Source organism: Odontesthes bonariensis, chromosome 4, assembly GCF_027942865.1.
Source record: "Odontesthes bonariensis isolate fOdoBon6 chromosome 4, fOdoBon6.hap1, whole genome shotgun sequence".
NCBI lineage: Eukaryota > Metazoa > Chordata > Actinopteri > Atheriniformes > Atherinopsidae > Odontesthes > Odontesthes bonariensis.
This window is the reverse complement of record NC_134509.1, coordinates 26,422,666-26,440,695: the sequence shown is the minus strand read 5'-3', so window position 1 is coordinate 26,440,695 and position 18,030 is coordinate 26,422,666. Positions and strand designations below refer to the sequence as shown.

At 41.3% G+C, this 18,030-nt stretch overlaps 2 protein-coding genes across 3 annotated transcripts; one reads left to right on the top strand and one right to left on the bottom strand.

Moving 5' to 3' along the window:
* Window positions 1–301: 301 nt before the first annotated feature.
* On the bottom strand, window positions 302–4,739 carry prdx2 (peroxiredoxin 2). Its single transcript, XM_075463739.1, has 6 exons — window positions 4,644–4,739; window positions 3,652–3,772; window positions 3,368–3,521; window positions 1,678–1,800; window positions 1,421–1,551; window positions 302–689 (listed from the first exon to the last, which is right to left on the bottom strand). Exons 2-6 carry the CDS (start codon window positions 3,752–3,754, stop codon window positions 607–609), a joined length of 594 nt encoding a protein of 197 aa, XP_075319854.1. The 5' UTR covers window positions 3,755–3,772; window positions 4,644–4,739; the 3' UTR covers window positions 302–606.
* A 1,274-nt stretch (window positions 4,740–6,013) lies between these two features.
* LOC142378824 (protein Wiz-like) lies at window positions 6,014–15,383 on the top strand. 2 transcript variants are annotated; one of them, XM_075463735.1, is made up of 9 exons: window positions 6,014–6,076; window positions 6,590–6,685; window positions 6,919–7,389; window positions 7,558–8,376; window positions 8,508–8,861; window positions 10,342–10,556; window positions 10,645–10,786; window positions 10,873–11,032; window positions 14,651–15,383. In XM_075463735.1, the coding sequence occupies exons 2-9, from the start codon at window positions 6,673–6,675 to the stop codon at window positions 14,805–14,807; spliced, it is 2,331 nt and encodes a 776-aa protein (XP_075319850.1). In that variant the 5' UTR covers window positions 6,014–6,076; window positions 6,590–6,672; the 3' UTR covers window positions 14,808–15,383. The 2 variants fall into 2 exon arrangements, with proteins under 2 accessions (XP_075319850.1, XP_075319849.1); XM_075463734.1 differs by having other exon boundaries at window positions 8,472–8,861.
* Window positions 15,384–18,030: the final 2,647 nt, after the last annotated feature.

The window sequence follows — 18,030 nt, the reverse complement described above, 5'->3', positions numbered from 1 at the left end:
ACCAACAATCCCATTTTTCCCAACGAGCCTCAGTGCCATTTGGCAAGAACAGAATGTTGTGCTGAGTCAGTCACCACAATAACTCCAATATTAACCAAGACCTGGCAGCTGTGATGTACTTGGATCTTTTGCCAGGCACAGAAGCCAAGGCGGTTGGCCACTGCATGTGCTTCAAAAACGTTTCTGGGAATTATACCTCCAATTCAAGTAAATGGGATTCAGTAGAGATTTACTGCCACCCAGTGGCCAACATTGAAACGACATTCCCCCTTATTCAAAATACAGACAAAACACACTCAACCAGTTTTCCCACTGTTTTAATAAAGATGGTAGCAAATCATTAATGACAGCAAGGAAAAATATCAACACTTTCATTGAAAAAGGAACAAAACTATACTTTCAGTGCTTGAGACTATGAGGTTACCCCACCAATTGTAGACTGCACATAAAAAGGTAACGTTTGCGACAGGATTTTCTTCCTAAACAAGCTGAGGGATTTGTTTTATTACATCAGATTGGACGCCATGTGTTACTGCTTCATGGGGACACCTCATCTGAAGGCAAGTGCTGCGGTCAGGAAATGAGCTGGACAGAAGACCTTCACATCTACTGCTTGGAGAAGAATGCTTTGCTCTTCTCGACATCTGGGACGATGGTGTCACTCCCAGGTTTCCAACCAGCAGGGCACACTGGGAGATAAGAGCAGAGGGACAAAGTTTACATCAAACTGCATTGTTACTTAACTCTTACATGAGGACAAAGTACAAACACGTAACAGTAATAACAGTGTGAACAAACTCTGTTAACTCTCAAACCTTGAAGTTCTCATTTAAAGATGTTCCTTTTGTCCAATATTTTTAAGTATTTAAAGATTACAAAACATCAAATATGTTAAAAATAAATAAACAAGAGCAGTCTAGGCATTTATTAGAAATTCTAAAACACTTATATTTCTGTTTAGTAATTTCCTGTTGTTTTTATTTCTAGTACAGTACGTCTAACAGTTGATTAGTACAAATAAAACTTTAAAAAGTGGTTTGGATGTTTCTGTTATATTTCAGATAGGTGGTAAGCACATGTCAACACATTTTTCTAATCAAACAAACCAATTATGTGCCAATAGTGGTGCTGTGACATTTGGCTTTGCGACTTAATCTAATGCCTGTGCCAACGGAGGGTAATTTAAATGCACTCGCACGAATGTTGGAGGCTAAACAACACCGCAAACAGTTACTGGCACCAACATGCCATTCAGGTGCTGTTAAAATGAAGCAGAAGTGGGTGTAACAAGAGCCTGTCAAACCCCACAAGGTGGAAAATGACATATTTGTTAGTTTAAATCCATTCACATTAAAGAGACCGAAGTGATTGTGACAATTGTGCCGATTAAATGAGAGTATGAATGCAGAGATTTACTCACCCTCCCCGTGTTTGTCAGTGTGCTGGAAGGCTTGAACCAGGCGCAGAGTCTCATCCACAGAGCGACCCACAGGTAAATCGTTAATGGTGATCTGTCTCAGGATGCCTTTGTCGTCAATCACAAACAGACCCCTGAGAGGAGGTTACAAAAATCGAAAAGAAAAAAAGCACATTTACAACCTTTTTTAGCAACTCGAGAGGCTTCAACTTACACCTCAGTGAAAACTTCAGATGTAAAAAAGAAAATATCTAACTGACCTGTATGCAATGCCGTCATCCTCCTTCAGCACACCGTAGTCTCTGGAGATTGACTTTGTAAGGTCTGCAACAAGGGGGATTTTCATGTTACCCAGGCCTCCTTGCTTCCTCGGTGTGTTAATCCTACAGAGAAAAAAAAGAAATGACCGAATGAAAAACTCATGTACAGGCCATCGATGTAACCACATTAAACACTGATCTGCTTCATTGCAAGCACCGGATTTTGGATTTTTATGAAACTTCAAAAGACCTCAGCAACTGTCAAGTAAAGGTTGTTCTTGAAGAGCTTTGACAGTAAGGCTGGTGTGTGTTCCACATGAATGCACGTGAATCTGCATGTGATACTATTCATACAACTTTTAGGGTCAGCTGCATTGAAGGTTACCATGCACGGGACTGTTTTAAAGTCTACAGACGGGTCTCTGAGGCTGCATACGTCCAATAAAATAACAGCGTCATACGGAAAGTCATTTCAAGTTTTATTTTCACTCTCTCTTCAGTTAAATAACACAAAAACTGTGTTACATTGTCCAGGTGAAGGAAAAGCAATAAACTAACAAAGCAGCATGTGTTCACAGATATACCTGCAACCTGCTTGTTTTAATAAACCTTTTTTTTTTTTATTGCTGTATACTTGTAATCCTTTTGCTTATTGTTTTTTTTATTTCCATTTTAACTGCTTTCTCATCTTTTTTTGCATATTGCTCGTTACACTTGAGTTTAAAAGGTGCAGGATAAATAAATGATTGCACCTCTCAGACTACATGCAGATTGTATGCATCTACCATTGTAGAGAACCTGTTGGTTTTAAATGTGCTTTTTAGGATATGTAGTGTATGGTCTATATGGTCATATGAACAGCATTTAGTTTAGAGCATGACTGGTCAGAGGGCAGGTCAGAGCCAACATGACACAGCATTAGATTTTCAATCAATCTTATTCTGGTGGTTTTATCAATTCAAATACACAGAAATTTGCAAAATAAACAGGTTTATTAAACACGTATCCTTGGACAGTCAAAGTCTGTTTTCCTAACAAGCGTCCATGTTGTTCTTCTGCTTCTTTTTCTTGGACGTTTTTAACAAATATTTTCAGTCATGTTTGGGCCCTAAATGGTTGGTCATAGTGGGACTTGATGGGGCCCTCAGACTGGTGTAGATGGTAAAATGTGTGTAAAAAGTTATGAGGCAACAAATGCTTACACCTCAAATATCATAAGGAAGTTTTAAAAATCAAGGCCTGTTCAGGCCGATTCAGAGACCGTTACCGCAACACTTATCAATATCACACAGGGAGGCGGGATGATAAGAGATAATCTGGGGCGGGTGTTTCTGCAGAGCTGAAACAAACTTCACCGTCAGCATTGCAGATAGAAACCTGACGAAGGCCTAGCTCAAATAGTGACCAGCTGGAAGTTCAGCCAACAAACCCTTTGGGCTTTTTTTTAGGATATTTATGTAGAGATGTGTCTTGACGCTAGTTTTCAAATGTATTTTTTTTTATTATTAGAAAAGGTATCAATGAAAGAATTCAAGAAATAATATTTTTTTAATTTAAGTAATCCAATAAACCCACCTGCTGACTCCTCATCAGCCGTGTGGGTCTAACTTTTTGTAAGGCATTCAGGACCCACTGAGGTTGACAAGTTCTCAAAAATCCACAGTTCCTCTCTGCTAGCAGGAGTTCTTACCATGCCAAGTGGCTGAAGTGGGAGTCTACGGAGCAGCCGATGACCTCGCATCCCAGACGGCGGAAATCCTCTGCCCTGTCGCTGAAAGCAATAATCTCGGTGGGGCAAACAAATGTGAAGTCCAAGGGGTAGAAGAAGAAAATCACGTACTTCCCTGATGCACACAGAGGAAAATAAATTAATCCGGTTTGCATTCTGGAAAAGGCAGATCAAATGCATCTTAAATGAGTGAAGCGCTGGTCAAACACCAGCTATGGCGTAGAAAAGTTCCTGCTCCTTGTTACCTTGGTAGTCAGACAGCTTGATGTCCTTGAACTGCCCATCTACTACAGCTGTGGCTTTAAAGTCCGGGGCAGGCTTGCCGATCTGAGCATTTCCAGAAGACATGGTGTTGGTGACAAATAACTGATGGAAAGGGAAAGCACATGTAGTTACCAAAAATAAATCCTTCACAATCAACGACCAATACATATTAGCTCAGTTGTATGGAGCAACAACATATTTAGGCAAGAAACTTCAGAAGTAATAAAACATTTAGCCTAAAAAGCCCCTACACAGTCGACTCTTTGTAGACCTGAAGGTTCAAAGGCTTGATCCTAAAGGCAAACACACCAAAAGGTCACATGCAAGTCTGGTTCAGCCAGCAGGGAACAATGAGAAGCTTACATAAGCATGATAAGCCAAAAAAAAAACCTTACTTAATGGATAATGGATGTTTTTAATAAGAAGAATGTGGATTAAAGACCAATTTAACCTGCAATCACAGACAAGTCGTGAGCATAATAGGGTAACATTAACATTTAAAGTAGTTGCATTGAAATAGTGGGTTTTTTCTGGTGGTGCCACTGAATGGTACAGTGCCGAAGCTAACAATCCTACCTCGCTTTGGTTTAGCTTTCATTTCAATAAGCATGCCGGAGATATCTCTTGGACAAAGTTCAGCACAGCATTTCAAGGACTCGCGTTTAATAACGTTAGTTCAATCAAGCAGAAACGGCCCAACATGGTCAAACTGAGCCGGTGCTCACCGGTATGCCCTGCGAGCTGCATCACAGGAACAAAGAAAGAGCCAGAAACAGGCCCAAAACACTTGGAAGGAGGGGAGCAGCTCACCCGCACAGCCCGCCTGACTAGCTTATCGTTAGCTAAATCAAGCAAACTGCTTTCTTTAGCTTCTCTTTGTTTCAGAACAAACGCTCAAAGCTGCGGCAGAGCTGTGCAGACAAGCTGTGAATTGCTGGCAGAAACACAGAAGATTTTTATTTTTTTTACGCACCTGTCTTTTCGTAACGCCGTGGAGAAGTTGGCAGCAGAAGTCTGCGGCTTGCAGGAGGAAAGAGAAGTCAAAGGAGGGAGGGCAGAGTGGAAAAAGTACACAGACAGCTGCGGCCCCCGGAAGTGAAAATAATACCCTCAAAAGTAAAAGCTGGGACTGTGCACAACTTTGCATTTACAGACGTACTTGAAACTTTGTGAACCCTACACAAGTTTGTGTATTTTTGTATAGCTGGGACAAAAAAAAAAACAACAATAATCGCACGAAAAAAATTTGACAAAAATACACCTATTCATTTAAGACAACTATCTGATATTAATGTAAATTAAATCATGTTTTTTTTTTTATCAAAGTACGAGTATCTATCAAAGGCTGTTCTTTACTTTTGTGGAAGTGGTACGAACAAATGAAAGTGAAAGTGAACAAAATTGTAGTGTGATAAGCTTCTGCCCTTTTGTTTCTAGTTTCCTAAATTAGCTTATTCCCTGTTCACTTTTTTAAATTGGAAAAGCCAAACAAAATTTTCTGCTAAGTTTATACCCTAATAATTAAGGTTATTAAGTAAAACCTCATTTAAAAACTAAGGATTTGTAAACACTGCAAACACTGAGCCATTTATGTGTATGTGCTTCTGCTGCTTCTGATTGAAGTAAATCGTCTTTTGTTATGCATATTCCTGGGCTTGAAACCACCCTGGAGTGCCATGGGCTGAGATACTGCAGTTCATAGTTTGCAGCCCTGCATCACACTGTTTTGGTTTATGGTTGCTTTACACTTTTGTGGCCTTTTTATGGGGCCTTTGTAACCTCTTCAGCATGACAATAAATACATGTGTATATCTGTAGGGCTCACATGGATAGGTGTTCATATGACAGTGGTGTTAAATCTTACAACTGTATGGGGGACCAAAGAGCAAAAACTAAATACTCTGTTGTGTTACTTTAAATCAATGGTCTGGACAACATTATGTTTGATTTGTAAAAAACGAACTGGTCGTTTATGCGCTTAAATCTTGTCAATCAAATTACATCCATTTAATGATAAAAGAATTGCAATTAAAATCTTTAAAACGTACAATGACAGAAAAGCAGATAAAAACAACAAAACACAGGATGTTTATATGTTTAGTGACAAATATTAAAATAAATGTGTGTGAAAAAATTGTTTGTACTCTTATCAGAGTGGCACCAGATTTTAGGGGATTATTATTAACTGAAAAATACATTTAATAATGTATTGATGATGCTGAACAGAATTACCACACCTACATAGTCTATGTCTTTAGGTGGTCACAAGGAGGCGCACTTAATCACCCAAAGCTCCAGTGTGTGCTCCTGGGCTCTTTTATTTTGATAGCTCCAGGAACCTTTGCAATGCTATTTCCACTGAGCCTGGAAGAATCTGATGTGCTGGGGCAGACTCAAAGATTTTAGGTAAATTTACAGCTATTGATCAATAAACGTTTTAGTTGGGTTTCTGCTCAAGGTGTAAGATATGTAGCGGGTTAAAACTGCGCGGAAATAAGATGGAATAAGGGTAACGTACGGCTAACAGTTGCATTTTAGAGCAAAACAAAGGGAGCTCTGTAGCTCAAGTTAGCTTTAATGTACAAGATTCATAATCCCATTTGGCATTTTTTTATATACTCCTGTTACAGTTCGTTAAAATTTGAACGGTAGAATAAGAAATAATGAAACCTCTCTGACTGTGAACAGTGTTATTAGGCGACATCAGGGAAAGATCCTCAGTTGTAAAGCTATATCTGAACAAGCTACTTTTTATCGCGAGATTTTAGTCCTATTGCGTTTTTTCAGGGTGGTCAAGCTGCTACTTTCATTTTTCTAGTACCGGTATGTTATTTGCCAATTTAGATGCCTTGATGGCTAATGACAATCTATCTAATGCCAGTAGTGTTAAGACTGTCCTCTTTGCTTTTTAAATTCCAGGTTTTATTCACGTTGGTGCACAGGATCTACAGAAAAACAGCTTTCCCTCTCCCTCAGATATAACTACATCATCATCAGTGCACATGGATTCTCAAGGTAAGACACAATAAATACAAGTTACCAGTAATTACATTGTCTATGGTAATTACATCACATTGTGTAGAGCCTGTGAGTACCATTTTCAATGGTACTAGATCAATATGGTTCTTCCCATATCAAATCCTCATCTACAATAACTTCTTTTAATTTGAGGAACCTGAGTGAAGAATCTTGATCAAAGGTGTCTCATTGAGTCAGTGATAACAATCTTCACCTGAACTTCCCTGCAGCGACCCCAGGGCCAGTCATTTGTGAGGTCTGCGGGATGTATTTCGAGACACGACGAGGGCTCTCCAGCCACGCCCGCCTCCATCTGCGCCAGCTCGGTGTCACAGTGTCAGAAAACAGCGGAGCTCCCATTGAGCTTCTCTACCAGCTCATACAGGAGAGAGATGGCTCTCTACCAGATTTAAAACCGGACTCTCCTGTACCTGTGTCGACGACTCTCAATAAAACATCCCAGCTGGTGTCCAAGACACCCACAGTGAAAGAGGACATGAACACCTCGGGAAAGACGGGGGTTCTTGCAACTCCACCAAAGACAGATCAGCAGGGATCTCCAGCCATACTGAAAGAACCAGCAGCATCTCTTCTCCCCTCATCTCCCTCTGCTCTAACGCCTGCTGAAGGCAGCAGCTCCTCTTCCTCAGATAACAAGCCACTGTGGGCACCACTGGAGACTGATGCCCCAATCTCTTTAAGTATGGCTATGATTTGAATTGTTTTCTTACTCTAATGTTGAACCTGAAGTTGAGAAGCTGTTTGTGAAAACTTACAGTGTGTAATTTATCAATGCAGATGTTGCATTTCTGTTTAACATCATCCAGCTGACTTTGTACCTTTCCCTTCGTTTTGTGTCATCCTTACAGCTTCTGACGCTAAAGATGAGGTTCATGTTTGCCAGCTTTGTGGCTGCTGGTATGGGACACGGAAGGGCTTGTCTAGTCACGCCCGTGCCCATCTCCGGCAGATTGGAATCCCTGACAGTGAGTTCAAGAGCGGTCCGATTGAATATCTTTACCAGATGATGGAGGAGGAGGACCTCAAGCCCATCAGTGCAGAGCAAGAGGAAGAGCTCACATCAAACAGTTCTCCTAGATCATCCAACAAACGTCCCTCTGATCTGTCCTCTGCACCTGCATCTCCCCTCAGCAAACGGCCGAAAACATCTGCGGATTGTACTTGTGTTCTGTGCGGGGAGGTATTCGAGAATCGCAAAGGCCTGGCCAGCCACGCACGCTCTCACCTGCGGCACATTGGGGTGAGTGACCTGGTGGGAAAAAGCTCTGCGATTGATGCCGTCCAGGAGCTGGTCAGCAGTGGTGTGTTAGAAGCCGCACCGCCCCAAAAAACAAACTGTGCATCCACCTCATCTGCAGCGCCATCTCAGACACCAACCTCTCCTTCAGTTCCCGCTCCATCTCCAAGCCAGTCCCGGAGCTCGTTTTCCCCCACCTGTCTCACCTCATGCCCTACAAAGAGCTCTCAGTCTTCTCAGCCTCCTTTAAACAGGGCACCGAAGGCTAAGAAAGGTTTTCGGCTAGCAGTGGACCCCCTACATAGAAAGCCTAAGCCTGAGCCTGTAGAGACGGAGGTATCTGTTCAGCTAAAGACGTCCTCTACTAACTCCTCTGGCAACTTGCAGAAGTCACCTACAGCTTCTGTTTCTACTAAGCCCGTTGACTCAGGTAAAAAGCTATTAATCTCCATATGTTTTGCTATTTTATTGGTAACTTGTTGTTCTATTAAAATTTCAATTAATTTGTATGTTGATGTGCACCAGATTTTGGATGTATAATGAAGTCACCACGTTCCACAGACGCGCAGTCACCGCCAACAGTCCTTTGCGACTTCTGTGGCCAGCTGTTTGAAACCCGCAAAGCCCTGTCATGTCACGTGCGCGCCCACCTACGGCAGCTCGGCCTAACTTGGTCAATCCGAACATCTCCAATCGATCTCCTCAAAGAGGTGATGTTGCATGGCGAAGAAAGAAAAGAGTCAGGACGCGGCGGTTCTTCAGCATCGGGCAAGGCAACGTGGACCCCTCAAAGCTCCAAAAGGTCCCGGGACAGCCTCCCATCAGGGGAGGGAGCCTCCAACTCCTGCATGTCCCCCCTTGATTACTCAATGAAAGAGAAATCTCCAGCAGTGAAGAGTGGTGCCTCACATGCTGGTAAGTCACATCAGCATTTTTTAAAGCATCAAATGCTGACCAATGTACTTTGGCTTGGTTTTTATCACAAACTTTGGTCAACTTGATCACTGAATCACTCCTGCAAAAAACTACTAAAGCCCTATTCGGACGGGACTAGTTTAATGGGGGGACCTGGGGTAAAGTAATAATAACCGGGAAATCTAGTCCCGTCTGAACGCGCCATGTCAGTAAAGATAGCGGAGTATGTCGGTAAACTTTGCCGAGAATTCTACCTCCTGTGAAACGGTCCGGAGTATCTACCATAGGTAATACTAATCCCGTGCGAATGCGACCTTCGGTAATAAGTACGGAATATGTCGTCACATCCTTGAGAGAAACAATTAGGTGTGTCTGTTTGCAAACATGGAGGTTCTGGATGAAGCGCTGCTTGCAAGCACGCATGGTCGGCGCCATGTCTGTTTACAGATGGGGTTTACGGAAGTGAAATGAAGACGTGCATGGCATCCAGGATGTGACAGTTGTGCGTAACCAACAGCTCCTCCCATGTTAGATGAATATTACAGGGATTTCTTGTACCGTCCGAATTGGTCATTTCTTCTCCCTGGCGTCGTCTGGTTAACCAACATTACCATACGTCCGCCCATTGAACTAGTCCCGTCCGAATAGGGCTTAAGAGTTCGTCCAAATGATGAAAATGATTCTAGAAAAATGCACTTTTTACTCTTGAAAACCAAAAAAAATACCTTCTTTTAGCATTTCCATCTTTGGCAGGAATAAACCGAGCTGATTGGAGCTAAATTACTATATTTGTATTGATCTTATTATCACATCTGTTCTCAATGATGGCCTGTTTCTACAGCATGTGCTGCTTATCATGGATAATTATGACAAATTCTCAAGCCAATTACACTATTACCACTGGACAGTTTTAATGTGAAACTGTCAAAATTTAGGATTTCTTTCTTTGGCAATTATGTTTCATTTCAATAACATTTGAAGTCTGTAGTACTCGCACTGCGGTGTGACGTTATGGATTCTAATATAGATACACAATGAGGCAAACCAGCTAAGGAAAAGGAAATTGCTTTCTAAATCCAGTCCCGCACACATGACGTAAAGTAAACAAAGTGTGTCTCCGTCTGTATGTGCTATTTTGGTTAGAAAACACAAATATTGTTATTTGCTTTTTCTTTGCGAGACGGGCACTTGGATCAGGCCTTGCCAAAACATGACCCACTTTATACTGCTTGTAGCGCACTGTAATATTTAGTTGAATTACCTTAAAGTGTGATTACAGCAAACGTTCCCTGTGGCATCAGTTGAATAAGCTTCTGCAATGTCACAACATTAATTTCCAACCAAAGTTGAATCGTTTTATTTTTCAAAACATTATGAATGGTTATGAAGGTTGAGCTGATATGTGTGTACAATACCTGTCATGTAATCACAATCACTGTAATCTGGTTGCACATGGTTGATATGTTACTCCGTGTGTCAGACACTTCCTGTGAGCTTTGTGGATTCGACTTTGAAAACCGCAAGGCCCTGGCCAGTCACGCACGGGCCCATCTCCGACAGCTGGGCCTCTTTGAATGGAAGGCAGACGGAGCGACTTCACCGATCGAACTCCTCAGTGAGTTGATCCGAAAAGACCCCGCCAAGGTGGCAGAAATAACCAGACGCTATCGTTTTGGAGACCTCTACATCAAGAAGGTGGGCTGTGCTCTAAAATGAGTCTGCTTCCGATACTCGGGATCAATTAATGAGGTGGATTTTTAATCATTGGCATTTTTTGTTCCAGTCCCAGAGAGCTGTTGCTTCGCCCTCTATGTCCACGGACTCTGAAACTGTGCCGAGCAGCAGCCCGAAGTTGTCCCAGCAGCAGCACGAACACAGAGCGAGCAGAAAGGACCACAGCAGCCTCCATGCACGCACAACAAGGGGTGAGAGATGGCAGGGGTTGGAAGATAGCTGGATAATGTTGTGCTGCTGTTTGAAATTCCTGTAACACTTGTCTTGTTGATTTCAGGGGTCCATCCCCTAAAACATGGAGTTTCTTTAGGGGAGGAGAATCGTGGCAAAAACTTCCAGCAGCCATCACGGTCTGGCATCATCCCTGCTCTGCTGCCAAAGCCCCCACTTACTCCTCTAGTGAAACTAGTGGGTAAAATATATTCCCTCAAGTGCAGGTGAGTCAATAAAACAACCTCTGTGTTTCTATTTAACTGCTGTAGAAACAAACTTTATCAGTTTCAGGGCTGTTATACACCAAATCAACATAATAAACTAGCAGCAGTGAAAGGGTCCTCGCAGGATGTCTTGCATTGCCAGCATCTGGACATTTTAAGGGACTTGAAGAAGTGTTTGCTTATCATCACTCGTCGTTCGCTCAGTATATAATATTGTGTCTAGTTTAGGGATCTGGTTAGTTAGTACTTTGTTGCAGGAGTGGTATTGGCAATGCTTGACTTGCTGGTTGTGGAAAAAGATCGGATGAGAAAGGGATGAAAAAAATAGATGAATCCATACTCAGTGGATGAAATTTCAACAGCCAGTCGGATGCTAATGCTAAATACAGGGTAGGCAGTGTTGTCAGAAAAGTGACTGTAAGTTGTTACACCTGGTTATATCCAGTGAGTGGCAAAAAAAACAGCCGTCTCAATGACCGTGGATTGTTTGACTAGCTGGAAAACACGTGGAAAATGGTAAAGAGCTGCTGTACAATCAACTGCATCAACAGATTCAGAAAGAAGTCAGGTTTTCTTTTCACAAAATTCTAGAAACTAACAAGAAGAGAAAACGGATTTCTTAAAGTCACTAAGACAACTGGCATCCAGGGCCAGAAAATTAATTAAGTAAAAATCATTATTGTACGATATTACGAATGCACTTCATGCTTATAGTCCGTGTACCTGCAGTGTTTTTGAGTTTGATGGAAAAACAAGACTTCTTTTAGGGTTGGATGTTAGCTAGTCGAGACAACCTTAGAGGAACACTAACAGGTCTATTCTGCATCTGATATGAATACAGAAAGTCACTTAATATTTAAATTATTGAGGTCTTAAAGGATGGTTAAATCACACTCTTCACCTGCCTTGTGATCCTAATTCCCAGGTTTACACATCAAATGTTTTTCCAGTGTTATTAGTCGAAGGGGGAAGGATATGAAGCTTAAAGTGGTAAAAAGTGCGCTCCCAAAACATTTAAACTGTCTCATGACTGTGGTCACATATCACATAGGCTGCACAGTGGATTCCTCATCCAGCCACTCAGTTTTCAGTACAAAGGTTTGAATGAAATAAAAGATGTTGGCATGAACCTTTCTGTATACAACCAGATTGTCAGCTGGTGTCTTTGTCGCCTTCATTTTGCTGGAAAATCCCTCTTTGAAGTGCGACCAGGCATCCAGACTTTTATATGCTTTCAGGGTTTGCTTCATGTATTTTTCTGGCCCACAAATGAAGACACGTAAACATCAGGAAACCTGATTTCTGGCCAGCTTTTAATGACCCATCTTTAAATATTATTTTAAGATGATGATCATTTCTTATTAACCTCCTGACTAGCGATGACAGCCATGTTGAATGTTTTTCCACTCAGTGGTGGTTCATACCCTTTATTTGCTGAGAAAAGACCATAATGGGGTCCAACAGTGCAGATTACACAAACAAGAGACGAGAGCGGCAGAAGTTCACGCTGCATAATGCATCACACATTTCCCCGCACTCTTTTTCTACTCAGCCACGCTGTTGTAACACATGCAGAATGTGCCGAAATAAGCAGGGACGTCCTAGCCTGGCTGACGCGTCCACAATCTCGATGAGATGGTGGTCTGGGAACTAGGTGTGCATTTTCTCGTATTTGAGGCGTGGTTTACGAATGCCTGGAGCCGTTTATTGGGCGCTACGAATGTCTATCAAATGACGTCAGGTTCTTCCCATGCTGCTTTGCGCGCGATTCATAGCCAATTGTATCACTTATACCAGATGACGACAGAAATTCGACGAGGAAGAAGAAAAAAATGGAAAATAAAAGTAAACTTGCGCTCTAAGCTACTTAAATTGACAACAAAGTAGGCCTATATGCTATATTCTACATGAATTTTTATATTGTAGAGTTGTGAATTTATTTTAATAATGGAGAAATTGAGCAGCCTTGCTTTGTTGTCTACAGTAGTAGATCAACCCTCATCTTACTTTGAAGCTCCCAGCTCCCAGAAGTGACGTCAACGAAGCTTTAGCAGCAGAAAAGCTATCAGGCTTGTGTTGATGATAATAATAAACTCCTGGACTATGTACAAACTTCCAAATGCATCGTTTTGTGAGTACAGACCATATTTGTACAACTGTAGAAGTTTGGTGTCATGACATGTGATTTTAGTGTGGTAATTTTGGAGATACTGCCAGGGTCCGTTAGCGCTTGTACTAAGCTATTCGGGATAACTCAGTAACTCAGCTGATGTTCAGCCAATATCGGAAAAACTTCGGGTGGGCTACTTGGCTGGATGTCACGGTTCAAATGACCCCAGGGTGAATCTACTCCGAAACACTTTCTAAGGCTGCATTGAACGGTAACGTTGTGTCCGCTGCCATGTTGGATTAACACTCTACAAGCTTCGGTGTAGCGCATAGACGTCGTCATTGTCTTGCTGCCCCCCCCCCCCCCCCCCCGTTCTGTGATTGGTTCCCAAACTCTAGCAAAAATAAGGGCGGTGGTTTCCAGGCTGACTTTGCAGTGAGAATGAAATCGAGCGCAAAGCAGCATGGGAATTCCCAGGCTAGGGACGTCCCTGAATAAGAACACAACCCCACACCATCCCAGATGCTGTTTTTTTTTACTTTTGGACCTTTTCCTCTTTGGCCCGAGGGACGCGAAGTCCATGATTTCCAAAAACACTTTGAAAATTGGACTCGTCGGACCACAGCGTCAGTCCATCTCCAAAGTGTTCCTGTGCCCAGATGGTTTTTCGCCTTGCTGCTTACATGCAGAAATTCCTCTGAATACTCTGTATCTTTTCAAATCAAATCAAATCAAATTTATTTGTATTGCACATTTCATGTACAAAACAATTCAAAGCGCTTTACATAAAATAAAAGCATTGCAGCAGGGAGTGGAAGAAGCATTAAACAAATAAGACAATTAAAATGATTAAAAACAAACAACAGTCCAGATGAATTAATTTGATGATATTATGGACTTTAGATGAATTTCTTGCACTTGCACTTTGAGAAACGTGCTTCTTAAACCTGTTGGGCTATTTTCTCACGCAGTGGAAGTGAACGACTGAGACTCTCAGGGATATTCCTTTTTTAACCAATTATGTCATTCACCTGTTTCCAGTTAACCTGTTCACTGTGGAACGTTTTTTTGAGCCTTCCCAGTCTTTAGTTGCCCCTGTCCCAGATTTTTTTTTTTTTTTAAATGTGTTGCAGGCATCACACTCAAAATAAGTAAATATTTGCAAAAAAAAAACAATAAAGTTTATCAGTTTGAACTTTAAATATCATGTCTCTGTAGTGTATTCAGTTGAATATTGGTTGTAAATGATTGTCTTCTGTTTTTATTTACACAATGTCCCAACATTGGAATTGGGGTTTGTAGTTAAAGGAATAGTTTGATGTTTTTGTCTTTGCTTGGTTTTTCCTTCTTAAAAAAAAAAAAAACTAGCTAATAAAGACATACTTGTGTCCAATTAGCAAAACATAAACCACTGCAACTTTTAAACAAACAGTTACCGTGGAAGTTGTGTTTCTTTAACCCGATTGGATTCAGTTCAGGTCTTTCCTCTGTCTGTCCCTGCTGTTCAGGTTCTGTGAAGAAGTGTTTCATGGACCTCTGTCCATTCAAGAGCGGTGGATCACACACCTGCAGAAACACATCCTGTCACTGGGCTACAAAGGCAAAGAAGCTCCACCTGCTGCACCTGTGACGGCTCCCACACTCGTTCAACCCGTCGCTGTCTAATCCACCAAATCCTCAAGAAGGAGTGATGTCTTCTTATAAAAATAAAGATAAATGGACGTTCCCTACTTGTCCTTGGGAGGGCAAGCATGAGCTATAAGATGGAAGCAGCACAGTGTAATTCACTCAGGTAAAATCCACTTCAGTGTTGATAACCCTCATTTTTATGGTATTGCTCCGCCTGCTCTCATATTTTTCTCCTTTTGAGCTGATGTCAGATGTGATTGGATGGGATGTAGCATTTTTGGCTCATAAACGCTGTGTTCCACAATGACAAATCAATCAAAATTGACGAGATCAGTATAGATTACAGTTACATGTATAGTCTTAAACGAATGTTATATTATGCATTTATTTTGAAATGTTTTACTCTGTGGGGTTATTTTTTCATCAAAGGATGCTGATATTGTCTTTTTGCACAGTCTTGCAATGTTAAATCTTGTTAACATGTCGATATTTTACTGATTTATTTGAGGTTTTTCCCCCTTTTTTTTCTGGTTGTTATGCGTTTTCTTTTTTAATTTTTTTATACATTATATAAATGAAATTTTCTCTTGTACAAATTTTCTCTTAGTGTATGTGTCATGTTTTCTTTTTAATTATTTCCAGATGTCATACAAAATAAACTTTTCAAGTGTTTGACAACTGAATTGTTCTTTTTTCCTCAATAATATCCATCCATCCATTTTCTATTGTCTATCAGGAACAATAACATTTCCATTCGGGGATTAAAAAGTATTCAATACAAATGAATTTAAACTGAAATGTGAGCTAACTAGATCACATTGTAATCTGTCAACCTGTGTGTATTTTTGTTTCCTTTTATTGACATAACTTTTTTCTTTTACTGTTCATTCAAGATTATTTAAGACAAAAAATGATGTCACTTGAGTTTATAGGAAAAAAAAAACTCACTGCTCTTTTTCTTTTTCTTATCACATAATAACTTATTTTTGAGCTGGGAAAGTACAGCTTTTATTGTGTCACAGTGCTTTCACTCGAGGTCAAACCCCTGCTGATGAAAACACTGAGCAAGTTCGAAGCAAAACACCTTTAAGCCGCCTTCATTTGAGCCCAGTTTGGTTTAATATCTTGTGTCCTTTTTCCAGGGCTGCTGCCGTCACCATCTTTATGAATTGGGTTTATAAAAGTGCACCTGATATCCTAAAGTTTTTGTGGAGGCAATTAAGAATAGTTTGGGAGAAACGGGTTATTTCTAGAGCATGGCGTAGGGCAGGAGGCGTTCTTATTTCAAAGGAGAAAGAGTCCTTGGACCTGAGTCAGTTCCGGATGATCTCTCTCCTAAATGTAGAGGGGAAGATTTTCTTTAGTTGCACAGAAATTAGCTAGTTATTTAGAAAAGAATACCTTGATAGATACTACTGTGCAAAAGGCAGGAATACCAGGTTTCGCAGGGTGTTTAGAGCACACTAGCATGATTTGGCATCAGATTCAGACAGCCAAGATTGAGAAAAAAGATTTGCATGTTATATTTCTGGATCTAGCAAATGCATTTGGTTCAGTGCCACATAGCCTTATTTGGAAAGCATTTGAGTATTTTAGAGTGCCTGTAGTAGTTGTTAACTTAGTAAGAGCATATTTTCAGGATATTAGACTGTGCCTAAGTACAGCAGGTTTCACAACAGGCTGGCAGAGGCTAGAAATAGGCATTATGGCAGGGGGTACGATTTCTCCATTAGCATTTACAATGGCGATGGAGATAATTATTAGAGCTTCCAAGTGGGTTGTAGGTGGAGAGAGACGTCAGGATGGCATGCGCCTTACACCAATTAGGGCATATATGGATGATATGACGTTAGTGACTACAACAGTGCCATGTATGACGAGAATACTTGAAAGACTTAATAAAAATCTAAAGGTGGCTGGTATGAAAATCAAACATACTAAGTCTAGAAGTATCTCAATAAGTAGAGGGAAATTAAGTGATAGATAGTTTGTAATAGATGAATAAAACATTCCAATAATTAGGGAAAAGCAGTAAAGAGTTTAGGCAGGTGGTACCAGGCAGACATGAATGATGGAGTGCGGGCAGTGTTTTCGGAAAGATGTTGCTGAGGGACTGGATAGAATAGATAAATCAGAGCTTCCAGGAAAGTTGAAGCGGTGGTGTCTGCAGTTTGGATTGTTTCCTAGGTTGATGTGGCCACTGTCTGTGTATGAGATTCCATTATCTGTTGTAGAAAAAATGGAAAGATTAGTTATTTTTTATATTAGGAAGTGGCTAGGTGTTCCTAGATGCTTAAGTACTGTGGTACTGTATGGGAAAGGCATACTCCAGCTCCCAGTATCTAGTCTAGTAGAGGAGTTTAAATGTACTAAAGTTAGGACAGAGCTCCTGTTAGCTGGGAGTAAAGATGTGGTAGTTAGTAAGGTGGTTCCAAACCCAACCTAGGGGAGGAAGTGGAAACCAAGAATGGCAGCTCAGGAGGCAGAAGCAACTCTTAGACATGCAGAGATTGTGGGTAATGTGCAAAAAGGCTGGGGAGGCTTGGGGCTGGGGAGGCTTGGGGCTTGGCCCAGGCAAACCAGTGTGGAGTAGAGCAGGTCCCAAGGAGAAGAGAAAGCTAGTTGTTGAGCAGGTTCGTAGACAGGAGGAAATGTTAAGGGGTGCAAAGGCTAAGCAGGGACGGTGGTTGAATTGGGAAGGTGTAGAGAAGAAAAAGCTTAGTTGAAAAGAGCTGTGGAGTATGGAGGAAAGGAGTATTAGATTTTTGATAAGTGCAACATATGATGTATTGCCAACTCCCCAGAACCTAAAACTCTGGGTAAATGGAGACCCGTTATGTTCGTTATGTTCAGGTACTGCAACTCTAAGGCATATTTTGTCAGGTTGTAAGGTTAGTGTGTCACAAGGCCGGTATACATGGCGCCATGACCAAGTATACTGCTTCCTGCTTCTGAAGAGTGCAGACGTGTCTCTGCTTCCTCCTGCTGCTTATCGCTTTATTTGCTTTTAAATCATTTTACTTCTTTCCACAAGTCTTGGATATAATTTTATTATTTTTCTTTTAAAGGGGAACTCCGGGGCATTTGAAGCGCGTTTCCATTGCTAGAGGTTGGCAAATACTGATAGTAGGACACAGAGAGGTGCAAATCGGCGCTCCCTGTGTGGAGATCGCGCTGTTCGCACAGCGTGTCATGCGAGGCTAATACGTGGTGGCTAAGGGGCAACTGCTAACCCTTCCACGTAAAACAACAACTTGCA

What these genes read in the sequence shown, in the direction of transcription:
- prdx2 (XM_075463739.1), bottom strand. Translation starts at nt 3,754, where the DNA reads ATGTCTTCTGGAAATGCTCAGATCGGCAAGCCTGCCCCGGACTTTAAA. An exon ending in CACTTCAGCCACTTGGCATG is followed by an intron (nt 1,801 to 3,367) that starts GTAAGAACTCCT and finishes TTTTCTCTGTAG; the next exon opens with GATTAACACACCGAGGAAGC. An exon ending in CACTGACAAACACGGGGAGG is followed by an intron (nt 690 to 1,420) that starts GTGAGTAAATCT and finishes CTTATCTCCCAG; the next exon opens with TGTGCCCTGCTGGTTGGAAA.
- LOC142378824 (XM_075463734.1), top strand. An exon ending in CCATGCACGCACAACAAGGG is followed by an intron (nt 10,787 to 10,872) that starts GTGAGAGATGGC and finishes TGTTGATTTCAG; the next exon opens with GGGTCCATCCCCTAAAACAT. An exon ending in ATATATTCCCTCAAGTGCAG is followed by an intron (nt 11,033 to 14,650) that starts GTGAGTCAATAA and finishes CCTGCTGTTCAG; the next exon opens with GTTCTGTGAAGAAGTGTTTC.